This window comes from Myotis nattereri, assembly GCF_964212035.1.
Source record: "Myotis nattereri genome assembly, chromosome: 3".
Lineage (NCBI taxonomy): Eukaryota > Metazoa > Chordata > Mammalia > Chiroptera > Vespertilionidae > Myotis > Myotis nattereri.
Window position 1 is genome coordinate 187,990,231 of NC_138077.1, and position 22,563 is coordinate 188,012,793.

Consider the following 22,563-nt stretch of genomic DNA (forward strand, 5'->3'; position numbering starts at 1 on the left):
TTTTTATTGATTTCAGAAAGGAAGGGAAAGGGAGAGAGATAGAAACATCAGTGATCAGAGAGAATCATTGATCAGCTGCCTCCTGCATGCCCCCCACTGGGGATTGAGCCTGCAACCCAGGCATGTGCCCTGACCGTGACCTCCTAGTTCATAGATTGTTGCTCAACCACTCAACCATGCTGGCTGGGCAGGAAGTTTTATTTCTGATATAAATGGGAGGCTTCTGAGGTAGAGGACTTGGGACTTAGGCTGGGTCTAGTTGGGAGGGAAGAATTGGAGAGTGGCTTTGAGTTTCAGGATGGGTTTCTGGTGTGGGGTTATGGAGGCACCCAAACTTGTACATGGTTGGTGAGAGGTATAGAAAGTGGAACTGAGTATGTGTGGGAGGAGGCATTGCAGACCCCAGAGGAAAAGGAAGGCAGGACCTAATGTCTGTATACTCCTAAGTCCCCAACTCGATGGTCAGAGCTTGGTCAGCACCAGGGACAGCTCCTGTCACTTGCTCTCCCTTTGCAGGGTCCCCTTCCTTTCTGTCTCCTCAGTCACAGTCACATCTGGGCTGCCTCTCAGGCACCCCAGCCTTCTCCTCAGTGAGATCGGAGAATGGGCCTGGGTTCTCCCCACCCTGTCGTGAACCTGAGGCTCCTTAGAGATGATAGAACCGATTACTTTGATATTCCTTCCCCTGTTCTTTTCCCAACTTTTGCACAAATTCTGTGTCCATTCTTCATCCCCAATCAATCTCTTCCCATGCCAGCCGTTCATGTGCCACCCCCTGAGGCCACTCTGTCCCATTGCCCCTGCTCGAGACTCACCTTACTCTTGATGTCTCAATTCTCTTCTCCTACTACATGCTAACCAGTGTTTCTTCCTCCTTTTCTGCCCCTCCCCCATGACCAGTGTAGCACATGAGCTAGAGAATGAGAAGTCAAAAGCCCAGCTTCTGAAATCAGACCTAGGTTTGATAGATTGTGCCACTGACTTGCTGTGTCTTATTAGACAGACAGCTTCTTTGAATCCCAGCCTCCTGACCTATAAAATGGGACAATTCTTACTCTAAAAACTGTAAACTCTGAGGATGTATAGTGCCTTGTGAACAGTAATACTCAGTGTTTGCCTACCTGACGGACTGCGGGTAATAGCAATGCTTTCAGTAATATGCAAAGGACTACTTGTAAGGTTTTATGTTTAAATTGTTTAGACTCCCAACAGTCCTATTAGGAGTACTATTGCTACAAACCCCATTCTGCAGATTAGGAGACAGCCTTGGAGGAGTTGGAGTTGCTCAAACTGGAGTAATTATTTTCAGGGAATGGATGTTTCTGAGAGTGGGCAGTGGGCTGAACCAGAAAACTCCCTGCGTCTGGCAGGGAGGGCTAGAGGAACTACAATACCCACAAGGCTCCGCATCTCCCCCGGAAGTACTTCCGGTTGGCCTTGTGCTGTGAGGCCGATGGGCGGTTTGGTAGGCGACGATTGGAGAGCCGGAGCTGTGCTGGTTTGAGATTGGTAAATTGCTATCAGCCCCCCCTCGAGACCCGGAAGTAATCTCCGGTTGGGTCATGTGTAGCGAGGAATGGGAGTTTTGGACACGCGACTAGCTGTTCCACTGCTGGCGGCCTGAGTCCCAAGCTCCCCGCACTCATCAAAGGACTGTGACCCATTGAGGACGCGGAGGCCGAGGGATCCCCGCTGCTTCCCGCCACCTAAGCTGTACCTCATGGAGTCTACATTCAGCAGCTCTGCCGAGGCGGCGCTGCAGCGGGAGGCGGGGGCCGCCGGGCTGCTCACGCCTCTCGCGGACCTGGACCGAGTGTACGAGCTGCAGCGAGTCGTCGGGTTTGTCCGTGACCTGGCGTGCCAGCGGGTGAGGGCAGGTTGGGGAGGATGGCTCACCTCTCGGATGGGTCGCCCGTAGGATCGGGGCCTCGGGGTGATTTTGTGCGGATGGGGGGGGGGAGGTGCTTCTCTGGGACGAGAGGCTTTGAAGGTTGGGGGGTGGGGGGGACTCCCGGAGGGTGGGGACTCCGGGTGGGTGGGGACTCCGGGTGGGTGGGGACTCCCGGAAGGTTTTCCTTGAAGAGACGACCCTCGATGGAGGAGAGGCGGTTTCTGACTCCACGGTTTATGCTTACAGGTGGCCTTGCAGTTCCCCGACCAACTGCTGGGAGATGCTGGGGTTGTGGCCGCACGACTGGAGGAGACCACGGGGTCGAAAATGTTCATTCTGGGGGACACAGCCTATGGCAGGTGTGACGTTGAGCTTCAGGACGGAGGCCTAGGGACCCAGGGTTTGTGGTGTTTTCCCGCCAGGACAGTGCCTGCCCCTAATGGCTCTGTTGCTCTTTGGTGATGCTTGATGACTGCCCTCCTCGCAGTGAGGGCGTCGTTCCATCACATCGTTTTCTTCACCGACACGTTTCCCACTGATGACAGGAACTCTCCGGTGAAACCTTTCTCACCCCTGGCATCTCCCCTGCAGCTGCTGTGTGGATGTGCTGGGTGCGGAGCAAGCGGGAGCGCAGGCCCTTGTGCATTTCGGCCCTGCCTGCTTAAGCCCTCCAGCCCGCCCGCTGCCGGTGGCCTTCGTCTTCCGTCAGCGTCCTGTGGCCTGGGAGCTCTGCGCCCAAGCCTTCGAGGCCCAGAACCCGGACCCCACCGCCCCTGTGGCGCTGCTGAGCGAGCCGGCCTGCGCCCACGCCCTGGGTGAGGGGTTTTGCCTGCGCATGCAGGGAGGGGGGTCCGCTATTTTGTTGCTCATTTTCCCGTTTCAGTACATCCCAGAGAGTTCTCACTGTGGGCTTGACCCCAGCCTTTGCCGTGGGTCACACTCAGTCTTCTGGGGAGCAGGGGAGCTCTTGTTTTACCAGGCCCCAACCCTGACACCACTTCCTTCTTCCAGAGGCCTTGGCCACTCTCCTTCGCCCACGGTACGCGGACCTGCTTGTCGCCAGCCCAGCTCTTCCCCTGCCAGCGGGCTCCCTCAATACAGAGCCTGAACCCCTGCAGCGTTTTGGGCGTCGCTTCCCGCTGGCCCCAGGAAGGTGTCTGGAAGAGTATGATGCTTTCTATGTGGGAGGCTCTGGGGCCAGCTCTGACCCTGACCTCGATCCTGACCTGAGCCGGCTGCTCTTGGGCTGGGCACCAGAGCGGTCCTTCTCCTCCTGCTGCCCAGACACAGGGGGGACCCGTGATGAAGGTGCCCGGGCTGGGCGGCTAAGGGCACGTAGACGATATCTGGTAGAGAGGGCCAGAGACGCTCGCGTGGTGGGGCTGCTGGTGGGCACGCTGGGCGTGGCCCGACACCGGGAGGCACTGGCACACTTGCGGAACCTGACTCGGGCTGCCGGCAAGCATAGCTATGTGCTAGCTCTGGGGCGGCCCACACCTCCCAAGCTTGCCAACTTCCCTGAGGTGGATGTCTTTGTGCTGTTGGCCTGTCCTCTTGGTGCCTTAGCTCCCCAGCCTTCTGGTGGCTTCTTCCGGCCTGTATTGTCACCATGTGAGCTGGAGGCTGCCTGCAACCCTGCCTGGCCATCTCCAGGCCTGGCTCCCCACCTCACACACTACGCAGACTTGTTGCCTGGTGAGTGGTGGGGCACTGCCTGAGCTGGAAACAGGTGGGGCCTGGAAGCAGGGGGCCAGTATGGATCATCTTTTTCCCTCCTAGGCTCTCCCTTCCACGTGCCCCTCCCACCACCTGAATCGGAACTGTGGGACATCCCAGATGTGTCACTCATTACTGGGGAGCTTCGACCCCCGCCTGCCCGGAAGCCATCAAATGATCCTGGATGCTCAGCCCTGACCCCACGGCCTCAGCTGGAGCTGGTTGAGAGTAGCCCCGCAGGTAAGCGTGCCAAGTCTCCACTCCCGTCGGAATTCTCCCGGATTCCGGCCACTCAGCTTCAGTCCCCTCTCTTTGCAGCCTCGTTCCTTAGTTCTCGGAGCTGGCAAGGGCTGCAGCCTCAGCTGGGTCAGACACCAGTGACAGGAGTCGTAAGCGGAAGACGAGGAATTGCCATCGCCTATGAGGATGAGGGAAGCAGCTGATACCCTGTGGGGCCAGAGACACAGATGAACTTAAGGATCGCTGCTGACTCTTCTGGTCCCAGGTGCTGCAGGCTTCAGTGCAGATTTGGCCAAGCCCAGGAACCACACCATGCACAACCAGTTCCGAAAATGGCACAGAAAAGGCATCAGGAAGGAAATAGATCCAAAGTTCCTGAGAAACAGACGCTTTGCCAAAAAGCACAACAAGAAGAGGCACGTCAACAACACTCATGCCATGAGCACACGTGCCAAGGCTATCGAGGCCTTCATAAAGCCCAGGAAGTCAAGCTGAGATCCCAGAGGGTCAGCTGCAAGCTCAGTCAACTTGTCTACATCATTCACCCCAAACTTGGGAAATGTGCTGTGTCCCCATCACTGAGGGTCTCAGGTACTCCTGGCCAAAGGCCAAGGCAAGGCTCAAACCAAGCCTCAGGCGGCAGCTGCAACTCAGGTGTAGGCTCCCAGAGGTGCCCAGACCCCCATAAAGGCTCCACAGGAGAGGAGGCCTCTGTCTGCTGATGTGAGGACAGAGGACTGGTGTGACCCCTGGACTACTCTCTGCATGGAACTAGTGTCCTCCTGTGCTATCTGTACAAATAAACCTGAGGCAAGAGCTGTAAAAAAAAATCACTGCTAAGACCTTTTAGTGCTCCCTGTACCAGCCTCACCCCTCTGCCAGGATCCTTGAAGGAGCCTGGATGGAAGGAGAGCAGGCAGCCCCTCGCTAAGGATAGGATCCAGCTTCGTCTTGTACTGACACTGGCACACGGCTTAGCACATACTGGCTTAGCAACATGTTTGATGTTTGACTGATGGGGACTCATTTGGGGCATTCCTGACGCCTTCTAGGCCCGTCTGTTCTAGGAGCAGCCCAGGACCTCTGGCCAATCCCAGTTCCTGGTGTGCAGTGAAGGGTCTGTCCTTTTCAAAGGCAGGTTATAGATGGTCTAGACCAGGGTTTCTCAGCCTCCGCACAACTGATGTTTTGGGCCAGATAATTTTTTAAAATATATTTTTATTGATTTTCTTATAGAGAGGAAGGGAGAGGGATAGAAAGTTAGAAACATCAACGAGAGAGAAACATCGATCAGCTGCCTCCTGTGCACCCCCACTGGGGATGTGCCCACAACCAAGGTACATGCCCTTGACCGGACCGAACCTGGAACCCTTGAGTCCGCAGGCCGACGCTCCATCCACTGAGCCAAACCGGTTAGGGCAGTGATGGCGAACCTTTTGAGCTCGGCGTGTCAGCATTTTGAAAAACCCTAACTTAACTCTGGTGCCTTGTCACATATAGAAATTTTTTGATATTTACAACCATAGTAAAACAAAGATTTATATTTTTGATATTTATTTTATATATTTAAATGCCATTTAACAAAGAAAAATCAACCAAAAAAATGAGTTCGTGTGTCACGTCTGACACGCGTGTCATAGGTTCGCCATCACTGGGTTAGGGCAAGGCCAGATAATTTTTATTGTGAGGGGCTATTCTGTGCTTTGTAGCATGTTCAGCATCATCCCTGATTTCTGCTCACTAGATGCCAGGAGCATACACTTCCTGATTGTGATAATCAAAACTATCTCCAGACACTGGCAAGTGTCCCCTCTGGAAGCAATTTGCCCCCAGTCAACTGGTCTATACTTGTGCTGTCCAGTATACCAGCTAGTTAAATTTTAAACAGTGTAAGATTAAAAACTCAGTTTCCTGGTCACACTGACCACATTTCACTGCTCAGGTAGCCATGTAAGAGGACAGCGCAGCTATAGGACATTCCCATCTTCACGGAAAGTTCTGGTGGACAGTGCTGGTCTGTACTGACGCTGATTTGTTTCTCAGGGAGATTACAGAAACTTGAATAAATCAGATACTTTTTCTTCTGTTTCTTTTTACTCGTCAAGCACTGCAGGTCCTGTGGGTGGAGATCTGAACTGTCTTTGAATTTCTGTCCTCACTGTGTAAAATTGAAGAGAGGAGTTAAATAGACAGTCACCACACACTGAACCAGTACTCTGTGAGAGGGAAGCCCACAGGGGCAGCTGGAGCCCAAAAGAGGCTTCTCAGAAGGGGTGATAAGCTGAATCACCTGGAGGGAAAAGGATCAGGAGAGAAGGCGTGAAAAGGACACCTGGATAAAGGACACGCCATTCTTAACCCAGCATGGTGGGCGCTTCAGGCAGAGTGGAGTTGCCGGACCCTACAGGTTGAGAGGGGTGAAGTGAAATAACTCACTTCTTCATTTCACGCATTTTCTGAGACTCTTGGCATATTGGCAATGTCCAGGGTGTTGAACATGTAACTTTCAGTATGTTAAAATCCCTATCACTGTAGAGCAGCAGTTCTCAACCTGTGGGTCGCGACCCCTTTGGGGGTCGAACAACCCTTTCACAGGGGTCACCTAAGACCATCGGAAAACACATATATAATTACATATTGTTTTTGTGATTAATCACTATGCTTTAATTATGTTCAATTTGTAACAATGAAATTGGGGGTCACCACAACATGAGGAACTGTATTAAAGGGTCGTGGCATTAGGAAGGTTGAGAACCACTGCTGTAGAGCAAACCAATACGTCAAAATCAAAAGGGATCAACCAGTTGACAAGATAGAATATATTGCAAATGTAGTGTAAGCACCTTTAAAATGTATGTATTGCCCTAGCCGATTTGGCTCAGTGGATAGAGCATCAGCCTGAGGACAGAAGGGTCCCAGGTTTGATTCCAGCCAAGGGCATGTGCTGGAGGTTGTGGGCTCAATCCCCAGTAGGGGGTGTGCAGGAGGAATGGATCAATGATCCTCTCTCATCATTGATATTTCTCTCTCTCCCTCTCCCTTCCTCTCTAAAATCAATAAAAATATATTTATAAATAAGTAAAATGTATGTATAAAATAAACATTTGAGTGCAAAAAATAACATGTACAAAATAGGAACAAAGTAAGATTTAGAAGATGGTAAATGTGTAAATATATAACTTCAACACTTATAAAATGAATAAATTTTTAAAAATATTTTGTTATTGCATTTATTTTTATTTATTTTTATTGATTTCAGAGAGGAAGGGAGAGGGATAGAGAGAAACATCAATGATGAGAGAGAATCATTGATCAGCTGCTTCTTGCACGCCCCCTATTGGGGACCAAGCCTGCAATCTGGGCATGTGCCCTTGACCAGAATTGAGCCCAGAACCCCTTAGTCCTCAGGCTGATTGATGCTCTATTCACTGAGACAAACCAGCTACGGCGACTAGATATTCTTTTATTTTGTAAATTTAATAATTTTTAAACTCCAATACCTAAAACATTTCAGCATGTAATCAATAAAACAATTTTTTTCAATTACAGTTTACATATTTTGTGTTAAGTTCCATGTGTACAGCATAGTAGTTAAGACAATCATATACTTTACAAAGTGTTCCTCCAATAATTCAAGTACCCACGTGGCACCATACATAGTTGCTACAATATTATTGACTATATTCCCTATATGCTATACTTTACACCCCCTTGACTATTTTGTAACTAACAATTACAAATATGTATTGAGCCCACTGTGTGCCAGGCACTGGAACTACAACCCACTGTGTGCCAGGCACTGGAAATACAACAGTGAGATCAAAACAGGATGGTCAGAGCAGGCCTTATGAAGAAGGTGAAAGAAGACTGAAAGGAAGTTACGGAGCGAGTTACACGGATAAAAATTAGGAGAAGCAGAGAGAACAAGTGCAAGGTCAATGCGGTGAGGGTATGGCTGGTATGTTCAAGGGGTAGCAAGGATGCCCGTGCAGCCAGAGGAGTTGGTGGGGGCGTAATAGAGATGAAGTTCGGAACCACATTGGTGGAGGCCTCGTAAGCCATTGAAAGGACTATGGCTTTTAGAGTGGAATTGAGCCACTAGGGCATTTTAAAGACAGTGACATGATCTTGCTGAAGTTTCTTAGGACCCCAGAGCAGGCGACCACCTTGCCTCAGGGTTGCGGAAGGCTCCGGGAAGAACGATTTCTGAGCTCGGTAGCTGCTAGCCAGGCTCAGGGCGAGCCCTAGGCAGCGGGCGTCAGGCAGAGGGAAGAGCTTGAGGAATGGAGCACAGCACCCTAGCGGGACAGGGGTCCGCACTGGGTCGGAGGCCACGCTAGGGAGGCCCGCGCGCAGGCTCGGGTGCAAGGCAGGGCTGGACCGAGCAGGGCGGAGGGCGCCCGAGCCGCCTCTGCAGCGCGAAACTACACCAACCACAATGCTCAGCGCCGCGGTTCCGGCGTGGCGAGCACCAGACCGCCCGGGTCAGGTGGTGCCGGCGCGTCACGTGGGCGAGTCAGGTGACGGCGCGGGCGGCGGACTGGCTGCGGGGCGGACGGTGGACGCAGGGACGCGGCTTCAGCTCTGTCTCCACCGACCCGTGCCCCGCCGTCACCGCCGCCATGACGGGGCTAGCGCTCCTCTATGCCGGGGTCTTCGTGGCCTTCTGGGCCTGCATGATCGGCGTGGGTGAGGCCGGGCCCTGGCGGGCGGGGCCAGCACCCGGGCCGGGCGGGCCGGTCTGGAGCCCGGCGGGGGTCGTGGGGCCCCGGGACCGCCGGGCTGCAGCGCGGGCTCTGTCCCCCGGGCTCCGGGAGTTGCCGCGCGCTCGTGGGGGCCTCTGACCCCGACCGAGGAGACCCGATCTCCCGCTGCTGGAGGAGGGGCGCGGGCGGGGGTAGGTGGGGGCCGCCGAAGCAGCCCTGGTCGCGTTCGGTCGTCTCGCCCCCCTGTCCCGGCTCGCGACTGTCGACCCCCTCTTGCTCCGGACCGGCCTGCTTGGGTCCTGAGCAGGCGGCTCCAGTTCCTCCTTTTCGGGTCGTTTCGCCACCCCAACCCCCACTCCCAGCTTGTTGGGGCAACAGCGGCGCGGACCGGGCTGGCGGGATCCGGTGGAGCTGGGCCAGAGCCCTGGCTCCCTCCCTTATTCCAGGGAATCCAGGCCTGCGAGCTGCTGCCCCGAAGGGTCTGGGTCTGGGAGGTGGTGTCACCGAGCGCGGTGTTCCTGAGGGAGTGGCAGGAAATGGAGGCCTGAGCAGACAGCCGTGCTTTTGCGTGGGGCCCGCTTGACTTAGGTGTAGGCAGTCCTTTGAGGGGGCCCATCAGCTGGGCAGGAACTTCATATCTAAGTTGGGGAGCTTCTCTCTAGAGAGCAGCCCCTAACCCCCCTTTTTTTTTCTCACTGCTGCAGGGATCTGCTACACCATTTTTGACTTGGGCTTCCGCTTTGATGTGGCATGGTAAGGGCGGGCAGGGAGAGGATTCCCCCAGGCCTGCTTCTTGCAGCCTTCCTTCTCGAGTTTGAGCCCCCTCCTCCACCCCGTCCCCAGCTGCCTGGGGTGTGGACCTTTGGGAGATGAGGAGTCTTTTAGCAACCAGTACTGGTGGGACTGGAGGTGTGGGGGAGTGAATTTGGTGCTCACTTCTCCACCAAGACTGAATTGCTTTCCTCCCTGTCTCCACCCCAGGTTCTTGACAGAGACTTCCCCCTTCATGTGGTCAAACCTGGGCATTGGCTTAGCTATCTCCCTGTCTGTGGTTGGGGCAGCGTGGTGAGTGTTGGGGTGGTGTGATTCGGGGGTGGGGATTGAGTCATAGCAGGTGGTGGTGCTGGGTCCTTAGTCACCCTGGGGGCACTGACAAGCTTGGCCTCTGCTCATTGGTTTCTTCTCCTTCCACCAGGGGCATCTATATTACTGGCTCATCCATCATTGGGGGAGGGGTGAAGGCCCCTCGGATCAAGACCAAGAACCTGGTCAGGTAAGTTAGGGCCCTTGGAAGGCTGTCAGAACCAGCTGCATCGGGAGCTGCCCATTTGTTTGACTTGACATTCTGCTCCCGAGCAGCCTCCTGATAAGGTGGGATGCTAGTGGGGGAAAGGTGACGGGGGACTCTGTGAGGAGGAAGGTTGATTGCTTTCTAATCGCTTTCTCCTCTCAACCCCCTGTGCCCACCACTGCTATCTCCAGCATCATCTTCTGTGAGGCTGTGGCTATCTACGGCATCATCATGGCAATTGTCCTTAGCAACATGGCTGAGGTATGGAGTATGGGGGGCAGGGGGGGATCCATTCCAGTGTGTTCTGCACATTGCTTGGGGAGTACAGAGGAGCATAGAGGTTGGTTTCTGATGACTTCTCTGCCTCCCTCAGCCTTTCAGTGCCACTGACCCCAAAGCCATTGGCCACCGAAACTATCATGCAGGTAGGTGTTTGTGTGAAGGCAAACCGCTAGGGCATCTGCTTTCCTCTTCCTACCCCAAGTTTAGACACCTCATTTTGATATTTGGTCACCTACTTGGGCCTGCTTTGCACAGTGGGGCTGTGATTGGCCTCACTGCTCCCTTTCCATTCCCCCAGGCTACTCCATGTTCGGAGCCGGCCTCACCGTGGGCCTGTCTAACCTCTTCTGTGGCGTCTGCGTGGGCATCGTGGGCAGTGGGGCCGCCCTGGCTGATGCCCAGAACCCCAGCCTCTTTGTGAAGATTCTTATCGTGGAGATCTTCGGCAGCGCCATCGGCCTCTTTGGGGTCATCGTTGCCATCCTACAGGTGCTGAATGCTGGGGATCCTCTGTCCTTGTCCCTAACCCAGACCTGCCCTCCTTCCAGAGGAGCTACAGTGCTCCCGCCTCCACCCGTGGAACCCCTGAACAGCTTCTACCACCTCATTCCCATCTTCTGGTTTTCCCCTTTTGAAGCTTTCTGCTTAATTTTGTTTCTAATCAGGAAACACTGACAACTGTCCTATTTTTTTTTTCCCCTTGTTGTTTTGTGTCTGTGTTTCATTTAGTATCTCTCTTTTTGTTTGTCTCCATGGTTGGGATCTTGTCTGTGTCCAAATAAGTCTGTCTCGGCATGTTGGACTGTGTTTAGCAGGGCCTGTGTGTATCTGTGTTGTCAGTTGAATAGCATGTCTAAATCGTGTCTTATCTGTCTGACATTGTCTGAGTTTGTGGCTAACGATCCGCTTGAGGACCTGAGGGTGACGGGGTGCCTGACTGGGTTGACTCTTGGTGACTGGCATTGTCTATATGCCACTTCTCTCCACCTTTCTGTCCCACAGCCTGACTGTCCCTGTTCATCTGTGTTTGTCTGTCATAGCATCTCCATTCTGGTCCAGTTGTCCCTCTGTTGTCATCTGCCCATCTCACCATGAGTTTGTTAGGTCTGATCTTCTGTCATTTGTCACTCTTACCTATTCCTCTTTCTCTACCTGATTTCTCCTGTTCTTGTTTTGCAGACCTCCAGAGTGAAGATGGGCGACTAGATGGTCTGTGTGGGGCCGCGCCCCACTCTTATTTATTTGTGGTTTTCCTGGGGCAGCTGGAGCTGTGCCCCTTTCGCAGGGCTTGGTGTTCTGGGCCCTCCCTGCACTCACTTCTTGCTGCCTGTCGACTTGGAGGCACTGGCTGGCTGGATCCTCAGTGTGGGGAGTGGGCTGCTGATGACTGTGCAGCTCTGCACCTGCATCCCACCTCCACCCCCACCCTGTCTTCCCAGTGTTTGTGAAATAAATGTGGCATTTGTCTGGGTCAGTGCTGCTGTGGTTGCCCTTCTTACCACCTTTCCCAGGAGGGTAAACAGGCCTGTAGGCCTCAACCTCCTGCCACTCACACATACTGTCTCTGCTCTGGGCAAAGCTGGCGCCTGGGTGGGATGGGAAGGGTGCTGGGCTGCGGACTCTGTGCCCCTGAAAATCTGTACTGAAGGGCATGAAGGCCCAGGGAGGTATGGGCCCAGGTGTTCGTGGGGAGCAGGACGGGGAGTGTCCGCCTAGTCCTGTGCCCTTGGGACTCTGTCTGCAAAATCCAAACTGGCCATGCCTACTTACCTGGCTCTGCCCTCAGGCATCCAGCACTTCCTATCCTGGTGGGGCTTGGAGCTCATTGCCTCTGCCTATCCCAGCACCATCCCCTGCCAGTGACTAATTTGATCCCTTGTCCTGGGGCATTGTCCAATCTAACCCGACCTCCTGTGACCCTAGAAGCCCCAGCCACCGCCAGGCCCAAGCCACCAACTTTTGTCCATGCCTTTAAGGGTCCTGCTCAGCCACCGCCCCCTCCGCTGGCCCTGGCCGACCTTGAATAACGCTCCCATCAATGAGTTGCCGAATCCCTAACCTCCCCACCCTAGTCAGCCCCTTCGGCCGAATTCGCGCTCCAACCCAGACCCCCCCTCCCCCGATGGGTTTGACCCATCCACACCCTCTCCAGGCCGGACCTTGAATCCAAGCCCTTGAGAGAGCCTGACCGATTCCCCGCGCCCCGCCCGGGTCCTGTGCCACCTCCGTCCCCTCGCTCCGCCTCGCTGGGCCGCCGGCAGGGGCGGGCGTCGGGGGCGCGCGGCGGGTGCGGGTGCGGGCGCGCTGGAGGCGGGGGCCGCGGGGGCGCGCGCGCGGATGCGCCGGCCGGGCCTGCCCCTCCGAGGCGCCGTAGCGCGGGAGGGAGGTGGCGGCACTGTGGTCCATCGGCCCGGGGTCCGTGGGTCTGCCCGGCCGCCCGGCCCCGCCCTGCGCCCCGGGGTGGCTCCGCACAATGGCCCGAGGCGGCGGCGGGAGGCGGCCCGGGGGCCGCGGGGGCCGCTGACCCGGCGGCGGGAGGCGGCGGGGCCCGGCCATGGGGGACGGAGCCGTCTGCAGCCGCCGGAGCCGGGAAGCCAGCCCCAGCCGGAGCAGCGCCCCCTGCTGAGCGCCGGGTGAGAGGGAGGCGCGCGCGGCCCCCAGCTCCGGGCCCCCAGATTCCCGGCCCGGCGATCCCCGCGATCCCCGCCCAGGACCCGCTGAGAGGCGCCAGCTGCCACAGCCCGGCCTGGCGTTGCCTCTCCCCACCCCCACCCCATCCCTGGGCTCCGCTGGGCTCCGCTGGGCTCCGCTGGGCTCCGCTGCCCGCCCCCGACCGGCCTCCTTTATTGTCCCTGCTCACCCGGCCTCGTGGCGCGGGGAGGCGCTCCACTCACGTTTCCCCTTGGCCTCGGCCCCCGCCTCCATCCACTCCCCCAATCCACGCCTCCCCACCCCCAGGCTGGCTCCACATCCTCCGGGTCTCCACTGCCTCCCCAGTCCCGGGGTGCCACGTGTTCAGGCGGCTCAGCCCTCCAGCCCTGCCCAAACGCACCTCGCTGCCGGTGGCCAGCCTGACCCAGAACTCCTGCCCCAGGAGGGGTGGGAATGGTCGCACGTGGGGCCGCGTGTTGTGAGGCGCCCGGGAGCTTGTAGGTGCGGCTGTGTAAGTGCAGGACCCGCGGCTTTGTTTGTGAGTGTGTAACTTGTGTGTGACTGTCACCTGGGTGTGTCTGTCTGTAGTTGTGTGTGTCTCAGTGCAGGTGAGTCTAGCTGGGACCGAGGGTGTCTGTAGGGTTGTGTGATGCCCCCTGCAACCTGAAGCGCCGCTAGAAGTGGCCTCAGAAGTGTGGCCGCGCTGTTGGGACCGCAGCTGGCGCTGTGCCCAGCAGGACCCTCTCCTGCCTGCTGAGTGCTGCACCTCCGTCCCCAGGGCTCCAGCATCCCTGTTCTGGGGATCAGGACCGGCAGTGCTGGGCAGGCCCCTGAGAGTTCAGCCCAACCCTTGAGGTCTTATAGGGGGTGCCCGTGCCACACCCTGTATTTTGACCTCTTGTTCCAGAAGGAAGGGATCCCACAGACATCCTGTATTTGGGCCATCGGGATGCTGAGGGCCACTGCCCAGCCTGGCTCCAGCCTCCTGGCCTGCTTGCCCCTGGGACCTGTGTGACCAAACCACTGCCCACCATGCTCCTGGGAGGACTAAGTGAAGCCGTGGTACAGAGCACTCCTGCATGGCAGGTGCTCAGGAAATGGCCCCCTTCCCCAGACCCGGAGTCCTGGGATGAGCATACTGCCCTGGGGGGTGTCTGTTTTCTGGGGCACAGGCACACATGTGGGTCTCTAGGTACATGTTCCCATGTTTAGGTATGAACCAGTGTGGTCAGAGGCTACGGGTCCATGTTCCTGGGAATACGTGTGTGTGTGTGTAGACAAGGAATGTAAGCTTACGTGGGTAAGTACTCAGGTGCATGAAGATGTGTGAGTATTGAGTTGCTAGGAACTGTGTCTGTGTGTCTATTTGCAGGTAGAATGTGAGTCCGTGAGTGTCACAGGGCCTGAGCAGGTAAATGTGAGGATGCGGGTCCGTGAGTAGGAGCAGTGGGCAGGAGGTGGGTGGGTAGCCTTGCCCATCAGCCCTAACCGGCTGGGTCGGTTTCTTTCCTACCTTTGCTCAGGCCGGCAGCCGGATGCCCGGGCCCATTGGGCGGGCCGGAGGCCGCCTGCGGGATGAGCAGACTGCTGGGGGGGACGCTGGAGCGCGTCTGCAAGGCGGTGCTCCTGCTCTGCCTGCTGCACTTTCTCGTGGCCGTCATCCTCTACTTCGACGTCTATGCCCAGCACCTGGCCTTCTTCAGCCGCTTCAGTGCCCGAGGCCCTGCCCGTGTCCTTCACCCAGCTGCCAGCAGCAGCTCCAACTGCTCCCGGCCGAACGCCACTGCCCCCAGCTCCGGACTCCCTGAGGCCCCCAGTGTCCGGCCTGGCTCCTCGGCTCCCCTCCTGCCGCCCTGTCCTGACTCGCCACCTGGTCTTGGTGAGCCTGCAGGGTAGGGCCTGCCCATAGGGGTGGGCAGCGGACCTAGCCATCCCATGGGGAGTGGAGTCTTGACCGATGGGGTGCCGAGGGTCCGGGTCTGTTGTGAGAGGGCTACTCCTCGGGCTCCCTCGCCCACCCCCGGGCCGAGGGAGAGGGCTGGTGTCCCCGGATTCGGATGAAGTCCTGATTCCCGCCACCGTCCTGCCTGCAGTGGGCCGACTGCTGATTGAGTTCACCTCGCCCATGCCCCTGGAGCGGGTGCAGAGGGAGAACCCGGGTGTGCTCCTGGGTGGCCGCTATACACCGCCCGACTGCACCCCAGCCCAGACAGTGGCAGTCATCATCCCCTTTCGACACCGGGAGCACCACCTACGCTACTGGCTCCACTATCTGCACCCCATCCTGAGGCGGCAGCGGCTGCGCTATGGCATCTATGTCATCAACCAGGTGTGCTGTCTGTGACCCCCAGGCTGGGTGCTAACCACCAGGGGACCCACGGGCACTTGTGAGTGTGGAGCCCGTGTGCCTGTTGGTACATGTGTGGGTTTGGGGGCATTCGTGGTGCTCGTCTGCCATGGTTGTGGGGATATGTGAATTACCTGTGGGGGTACATGGATGTCGGTGTGCATCTTCGTGAAGGGGATACGAGAGTGTGAATGTTGGCATGCACACTGCGGATGTGTGCCTGGCCTTAATGGGCATGAGCCCCATTGTCTGCCTTTGGTGGGTCCCATCTCGTGGTGGTGGAGACCTAGGGGATGCCGGCTATGAGGTGTTGAGGGCCGAGGAGAAGAAGAGTTAGTTCTCAAGAAGGGATGAAGTCTGCCTTAGTGCCAAGTGCTGGCCCAACTGAAGCCCAGGGACTCGGCTCACTTTCTGAACCCTGCCATGGGCCAGCCAGGGCTGGCCACTGGAGCCCACAGAGGACCTGGCTTAGGCCCTCCTCCCCACAGAAAACTCCCAGACTTGGGCTTGGATCCCTGGAGACTGCAGGACGGTGGTGTGAGCCTGGAGTTGGAGCAGGGAGCTGTGGGAGCAGCTTAGGAAGCAGTGGTTGAGGTGGGTCTTGAGGGATGAACAGGCATCAGCTGGCAGACGACTGGCGGAGGCAGGCATGCTAGGCAGAGGGACTAGAGGCCTCAGCGAGAGGGCTGGTCTCGTGTGTTCAGGAATTGTTGCCTGAGGTGTGGGGTCCAAAATGAAGGGTGGGTAACAGAGATGAGGCTGGAAGAGCTGATGGAGGCCAAATCCATAAGGGCCTTAGGAGGCCTGTTAAGCCCTTGAAATCCAGCCCGAAGGTGGTGGGCACCATTGTAAAGTTTTAAGGGGGGAGCGAAGTGTGTGTTTCTTTATAGAAAGATCACTGATTGCCCGTGGAGAATGGCCTGGGAGAGGAGACTCGAGGCAGAGTGACCAGTGGGAAGAGGCTATGACGTGGAGGAAAGAAATGGAGGACATGGTGTGAGTCAGGCGGTGGCTGTGGGGGGGAAGGGAGAGATGTGACACCGGTGGAGGAAAGGGAGACGCCAGGACAGCGGGAGTGCTCTGCCTTGGTGTTCGCTGCGCCTGTGAGCAAGATGGAAACGCAGGAGCCCGGACAGGTCTGGGGAGAGCATGACTCTGAGTTCTTTTCCGCGTGTGCTGAGTGTGAGTGCCTGGGGCAGTGTGGAGCAGTGGTTAGCAGGCAGTTGGTCAATTGAGTCCACCTTGGAGGGAGGTCTGCGGTGGAGAGAGGGCTCTGGGAGCCACCAGTATGTAGATGGTCCCTAAAACCAACAATGTCCACCCTGCAGGGAGCATGGGGCCTGGGAGGAGAGGCCAGCGTGGAAGAAACGGGCGGAGGAAGAGAGATGGCCGCAGAGGCTGCCAGGGTTGGCAAGAAAGGTTTGAGGAGACCCAGGAGGGTGCGGTGCTCTGGGAGCCCAGGAATAAGCATCAAGAAGGAAGCGTGGCGAGTGCGTGAGCGCTGCCGTGGGAGGAAGGACGGATGTGGACCAAGACGCGTCCAGTGGATTTAGCAACAGGGCGGGCCCAGCGAGAGCCATTTCAGGGGCATGGTGGGGGCGGAAGCAGATTGCAGTGGGTTGAAGAATCAGATTCGACAACATGGAAACAGGCGATTGGAGACAGCTCCTTAAAAGAAACAAACCTCTGCCAACAAGGGACGGCAGAAAGGTAGGGCAGTGGTTAGAGGGAGGTTTTCTCTTCCCGAGGGGAGGGAATTGGGCGTGCGTGTGAGCCCTGTGGGAGCTCCTGGCTGGTGAGAGAGGTGGGAAAGGAGTCCCGATGAGCCCGGAGATGACGGACAGCTGCTCCAAGGGCTGGAGGGAGAGAGGGTGCAGGGGGAGAAGGGAGGAAACCAAGGACCCTGGGCAGTTCAGGGCCCCGGGGTAGCAGCTCCCACCCCGTTATGTCCCCAGCTGGCTGGTGGTGAGGAAGGGCCACTCTTGCTTCTCTCCTTCCAGAAGGGCCCCTGGAGGACCCCCCACAGGAGCCTCTCCTGCTCCAGCCTGGAGATCGTCGGCTGGGGCCCAGGCTCACTGGACCATGACCGCCTGAGCTTGTCATTTTTTTGGGAGACGAGTGACCTCGCCCGTCCTGTCCTGGTGTCAGAGGCTCCCCAGGGAACTGGGTGTAGGTCCAGACGAGCCAGAGGGGACAGGTGGCTGAGGCTCCGTAGCTCAGTCCCATGGTTTCTGGGCACTCGGGGCGCTGGTTGTCCGTCTCACTTGGTGACTGTGCTCAGTAGGGATGCGGTGTGCTCAGGGCTGCTCATCTCCAGGATCCCCAGTGGCACAAACAAGACGCCTGGCACAAAGACCAGGCCGCAGGGCATGTCTGAGTGAGGGAAGATTGAAGTAAGAGCTCTAAATCACAGTTTAAGTGGACGCCGGCATACGTGAAGCACGTGGGAGGGGATGAATAATGACACTGCGGCGGGGAGGTTCAGGGAGGCCTTCCAGACGCGAGTGCAAGCAGCGGAGAGCCCCCGGGCAGGGGCGCTGTCACACCAAGGCCAAGGCGAGGAAGAGCGGGCCACTGAGGGATGCAGTGGAGCTGGGCCTTGGTGGCTGAGGGCAGTGGCCAGAGAGGAGACTAGAGCCAAGTCATGAAAGGCCTTGGAAGGCCGGGCCCAGGGTAAGGAGCTGGACTTGATCCTGGGAGTCTGCAGGAGCCACGAAGGGGCGGGGGGTGGGTAGCAGGCCCCTGGGGACCACTCTGGACAGTGGTAAATGGCAGGTGCTTGCCAGTCACAGGACCAGAGCTGACCTGATCCCTCCCCCAACCCCAGCATGGCGAGGACACCTTCAACCGGGCCAAGCTGCTCAACGTGGGCTTCCTAGAGGCGCTGAAGGAGGACGCCTCCTACGACTGCTTCATCTTCAGTGACGTGGACCTGGTCCCCATGGATGACCGCAACCTGTACCGCTGCGGCGACCAGCCCCGCCACTTCGCCATCGCCATGGACAAGTTCGGCTTCCGGTGAGAGCTGCCTCTGCAGCTGAACCCAGAACTCCCCACCCCCACCTCCCCTAACACGTCCAGGCCCTCACTCCCAGCCCCAGTGCCCCCCTAGCCCCTGGCCCGGGGCACACTCTTTCCCACCCCATCTCCATCCTCCGCTCAGGCCCCACACTGACGCCCGCCCTCCTGCACAATAGGCTGCCCTACGCTGGCTACTTTGGAGGCGTGTCGGGCCTGAGCAAAGCCCAGTTCCTGAGAATCAATGGCTTCCCCAATGAGTACTGGGGCTGGGGTGGTGAGGATGACGACATCTTCAACCGGTGAGTGACAGGGTGGAGAGTAGACGCGGAGGGGTGGGGGGGCATGAGAGGGTGTGGCAGACCGGGCGGGGCCGCTTGCCCTTCCTGGTGCCTGCTCCAGCCCACCTGTCCCCATCCCCAGGATCTCCCTGACTGGGATGAAGATCTCACGCCCAGACGTGCGCATCGGCCGCTACCGCATGATCAAGCACGACCGGGACAAGCATAACGAGCCCAATCCTCAGAGGTGACCCCCAGCACCCCGACCCCAAGGGCCCCTAACCCCTTACTCCCTGGGGTGACCCCCTGTGCAGTGGATCCCTAGAGATGATCCCAAGGCCCCCGACCCTCGACGTGAATCTCAGCGCCTCTGGTCCCTGTTCCCTACCCGCCAGCTCAGCTTCAGCCAGGCAGCTCTCTCTCCTGGCTTGATTCCTAGCAGTGACTAAAACATAAAGGCAGGGCTGAGGTTGTCATTGAGTAGATTGCATTCCCGTCGGTGTCCCCACAGATCTCACTTGTGCCAGAGCAGATAGGATGAGAGAGACCGCACTGGGCTCAGCTCCTGGGCCTGGAGCTCAACAAAGGCCTGAGCCCTGGGCGTGTGGGCCGGGGATTGGAAAGACAGTACTGACCCTCTGAGATTGGAGTGGGCAGCTCTGTCTCTGAGGGTGTAGCGACATTTGGTGTCTGGCGCTGGCTGGGAGAAGTGCCTGAGAGCATGTGAAATGTAGGCAAGGGCTTCCTGACACTGTTCTGGGACTGTCTGGTGCCAAAGCTGCTGGGGAGAAGGGTCCAGAGCTGGATGTCCCATACGAAGTTCATTCCAGGGAGGGAGATAGGCAGTTACGGCACAGGGTGGTCAGGGCAAGGTGCTGTCCTGGCAGAGGGATGGTGGGAAGCCTCCTGGAGAATGTGTAGTAAACTGGAGTTTGACAGCTATTCCTTCAGCAAATATTTGTCACCCATCTACCTTGGGCACAGTGCCGTATTCTCCAGGTTCATAGAGGAGGCCAGTTTGGATAAAAGGAAATAGTATGTGTCGGAGTCTGCGATGTGAACATGCATGGTATATGCTGAGAGTCCGAAACTCAGGGGCATTAAAATTTCTGAGAGTGGAGACTAACAGTAAAGAAGATCATCAATGGGTGTTGGGGGTCTCAAATCCCAGGTTGTCGGTTTCACTTTTGTCCCAGGGGCATTGGGGAGTCATGGAAGGGGTCGCCCTTGGAGCTTGAGGAAGGTGGAGGGCTGCCGAGCTGCTGCGTGGAGCCGGAGGGAAGCCGACCAGGCCTGAAGGAATCCGTGGGGCCCCAGGGGCATGCTGGTAGCGAGGCTGCTCTGCTCCAGCTGGAACAGTAGGGTGGTTCCGCTCTGAGCCCAGGGTGTAAGAGTGGGGAGTGCCGCACTGACGTAGGGTTGATGTTTGGTAGAAGCATGAAGCACCGGGTGCCCAGGGAGCTGATGAAAAAGCAGTTTAGGTAAAAATCATGGTGAGCAGGGAAGGGACAACAGACTGGGAGGAGAGGGCTTCAGGGCATCTGAGAGTGAGAGCTCAGAGAGGGGTCTGAGCTGAGCTCAGAAGGACTGGGAGGACCAAAGCAGGTGGGATGAGGATGGGAGTGCAGCTCTTCTAGAAGCACAGTGCCGGGAGCCTTGGTCCTGGTTCAGGAATAGCCATCATCAATTAGTGATGTCTGCCGTGGGTGGGTGAGTGACAAGATAGCAAGATGTTCTAGCTAAAGGTACTCTGTGGGTGGTGGTTTCATCTACCTAGCCGCTTTTGCCTTGAATCTAGGAGTTCTCCCGGATTTGTGTTCCACTCACCCTACATGTCCGAACCATCAGCAAGTCATATCGGTGCCACCCCCAAACATATCTGAGCCCATCAGTATTTCCCTTCACTACATCTCCTTTTGCCTGGACCACTGCAGTGACTTCTCACTGGTTTCCCTGCTTCCCCTTTCCCTTCTGTAGTTCATGTTCCCTGACCCTTCCTTCCCCAAACTGGGCTAAAGATCCCTCCACGTCTTCTTGCTCACAGAATAAAGAACCTGCTTCCTCCGACTTACAGAGCCCTGCCCATACATGATGTAACCTCCAAGCGAAGTCTTACTGCTTCTTCCCTTGGCCCATTAAGGGTCTAGCCACACAGCTGTGCAAATTCTCATTCCCCGTTTAGGGTCAGCAGGTGCTGTTACCTCTGCCTAGAATGCTCTCCCTCCTGCTGTCAGCTTGATGTCACACAGTCACCCCTTCCAAGTCAGTCTTCTTGGTCTCCCTCTCTGTTCTTAGCACTAAGGCTGTGTTCCTTGTCTGTTACCCGTCTCCCCTAGTGGCAGAGACTTGCTGTGAGAAGGACCTTGCTGGCCTGTTTATGGCTGTGTTCCTGGTGCTTAGGGTGGAGCCTGGCACATGGGGACTGCTCAGTAAATGTTGAAGGAGTGACTAAAGGATGAGGAACAGAGGGTGGCCGAGATGATGGTTTGGGGAGCAGAGATGACACATTGCATTTGAGGTGTCTGTGGGATGCCCTATGTCTGGGTCTAAAGAAGGAAGGTCTGAGATAAGAGATTTGTGGGGATGTCACAGTTCTGGACTTTGGGGGTGAGATCCGTTTGGAGGGCAATTGTAAGAGCAAAAGAGCTCCAGGCAGGTGGAGGGGTGGCAAGGAGAACCGGGTCACCCCAGGAAGAAGCTGGGATGGCTTGACCCTTGGCCCCAGAGATGTTGGGTTTGGTGGTTAGCCCTGACCTGGACTCACTTCCATCCTGTCTAGGTTTACCAAGATTCAAAACACGAAGCTGACCATGAAGCGCGACGGCATCGGGTCAGTGCGGTATCAGGTCTTGGAGGTGTCTAGGCAGCCGCTCTTCACCAACATCACAGTGGACATTGGACGACCCCCATCATGGCCCCCCCGGGGCTGACACTAAAGGACAAAGGCTCCTGTGCCAAGGATTGCTGGCCAGAGGACTGACCGTCAGCCTGGCTGGCGGCTGCTCTGAGGGGGATCTCCCAGGACTGAAACTGTGGGCTCTGTTTTTCTGAGGGTCTTCAATAGGCCCTCCCAGCTGCACCGGAAATTTCAGAACCTACTTTGGAGGGGCATCCATCCTGAACAGGCCCCTCGAGTTGGGGGGCCTCTGGGGCCATTCCTCCTTACTCCTCCCTCCCCAGCCCAGCCCCCCTTACTGTCAGGATTGGGCCAGCCCCTGCACTGCCTCATGGAGTGGCCTGGGCTAGGTCACTCCACCTCTCTGTGCCTCAGTTTCCCCTCCCTTGAGTCCCCTAGGGCCTGGAAGAATGGGAGGTAGGACTCGGGGGCAGTGCCACTTCCAGGGGGACTTCTCAGACCTGGGGATTCCCCCTTGCTCCCAGGGGAGGGGAAACCTTTTTCATTCAACATTGTAGGGGGCAAACTGGTGGCCCCCTGCTGAGGAGCAGCACCAGGAGGGGACAGAGGGGGTGCTGTGTTACTGCCTGCGATCTTGGGCTTGGGCTTTGCGCGGGTGGCAGGTAGGGCTTGGATCAGTCGGTCTGGCTCCCATCTCCCTGTCTCAGAGCAAAGGCAGTAGCCCCAGGGCTAGCTTGGGTTTGTACATTGCACAGAAACTTGTGTGGGTGCTTTAGTAAAAACGTGAATGGAGCAGCCCCTTTGCCTGGTTGGGGATGGGGATCTGGGTCCCTGAACCCAGACCCTGGGTGTGTTGTGGGAGGGCGCCTGGCCCCTCCGAGCCGAGCCGGGGTCTCCAAGGGGAAAGGTTTACTCTGCATGGCCTCTGAGCCAGAAGAGGCAACGAAGTAAGCAGCTCCGCGCGCTCAGATTACTCGGCTCTTCCACCTGTCCCGCCCGAAGTGGCCAGGGATGACACCCAGGTACTTGGGGTCAGGACCCTTCGGATCATTGGGTGGTTCAGACCCCCAAACCACCCATCAGTTGCCGCCGGACGCCCAGCGAGTGGGTGCGGCTTTCCAGACCCGGAGAGGGCGGGGGCGGGGCCTGGGTGGCGGCCCAGTTTCCCGGGTGACGGCCGCGCGGAAGAGGCGGGACTAGGGCCCTGGTCACTGGCCGGCGCCTGGGGGCCGTGACCGGGAACCGCGACCCCCGAGAGTCCGCCGGAGCCGGGAGAAGAGCG

General features: G+C 57.4%; 3 protein-coding genes across 5 annotated transcripts; all 3 read left to right on the forward strand.

The window, feature by feature from the left end:
• Window positions 1-1,566: 1,566 nt before the first annotated feature.
• On the forward strand, window positions 1,567-4,668 carry DPH2 (diphthamide biosynthesis 2; the record flags this gene model as incomplete). 3 transcript variants are annotated; one of them, XM_081085747.1, is made up of 6 exons in its annotated part: window positions 1,567-1,867; window positions 2,138-2,250; window positions 2,483-2,706; window positions 2,903-3,586; window positions 3,671-3,847; window positions 3,926-4,668. In XM_081085747.1, 6 exons carry the CDS (start codon window positions 1,721-1,723, stop codon window positions 4,048-4,050), a joined length of 1,470 nt encoding a protein of 489 aa, XP_080941873.1. In that variant the 3' UTR covers window positions 4,051-4,668. The 3 variants fall into 3 exon arrangements, with proteins under 3 accessions (XP_080941873.1, XP_080941872.1, XP_080941874.1); XM_081085746.1 differs by having other exon boundaries at window positions 3,671-4,662; XM_081085748.1 differs by lacking the exons at window positions 1,567-1,867; window positions 2,483-2,706 and having other exon boundaries at window positions 2,172-2,250.
• Window positions 4,669-8,353: 3,685 nt separating this feature from the next.
• Window positions 8,354-11,600, forward strand: ATP6V0B (ATPase H+ transporting V0 subunit b). The gene is made up of 8 exons (XM_081086682.1): window positions 8,354-8,536; window positions 9,258-9,306; window positions 9,535-9,618; window positions 9,749-9,826; window positions 10,036-10,105; window positions 10,218-10,269; window positions 10,425-10,615; window positions 11,306-11,600. Exons 1-8 carry the CDS (start codon window positions 8,470-8,472, stop codon window positions 11,330-11,332), a joined length of 618 nt encoding a protein of 205 aa, XP_080942808.1. The 5' UTR covers window positions 8,354-8,469; the 3' UTR covers window positions 11,333-11,600.
• A 922-nt stretch (window positions 11,601-12,522) lies between these two features.
• Window positions 12,523-22,078, forward strand: B4GALT2 (beta-1,4-galactosyltransferase 2). Its single transcript, XM_081085250.1, has 7 exons — window positions 12,523-12,759; window positions 14,302-14,657; window positions 14,872-15,107; window positions 17,953-18,143; window positions 18,323-18,445; window positions 18,567-18,671; window positions 21,204-22,078. Exons 2-7 carry the CDS (start codon window positions 14,354-14,356, stop codon window positions 21,352-21,354), a joined length of 1,110 nt encoding a protein of 369 aa, XP_080941376.1. The 5' UTR covers window positions 12,523-12,759; window positions 14,302-14,353; the 3' UTR covers window positions 21,355-22,078.
• The last annotated feature ends 485 nt before the right edge of the window (window positions 22,079-22,563 follow it).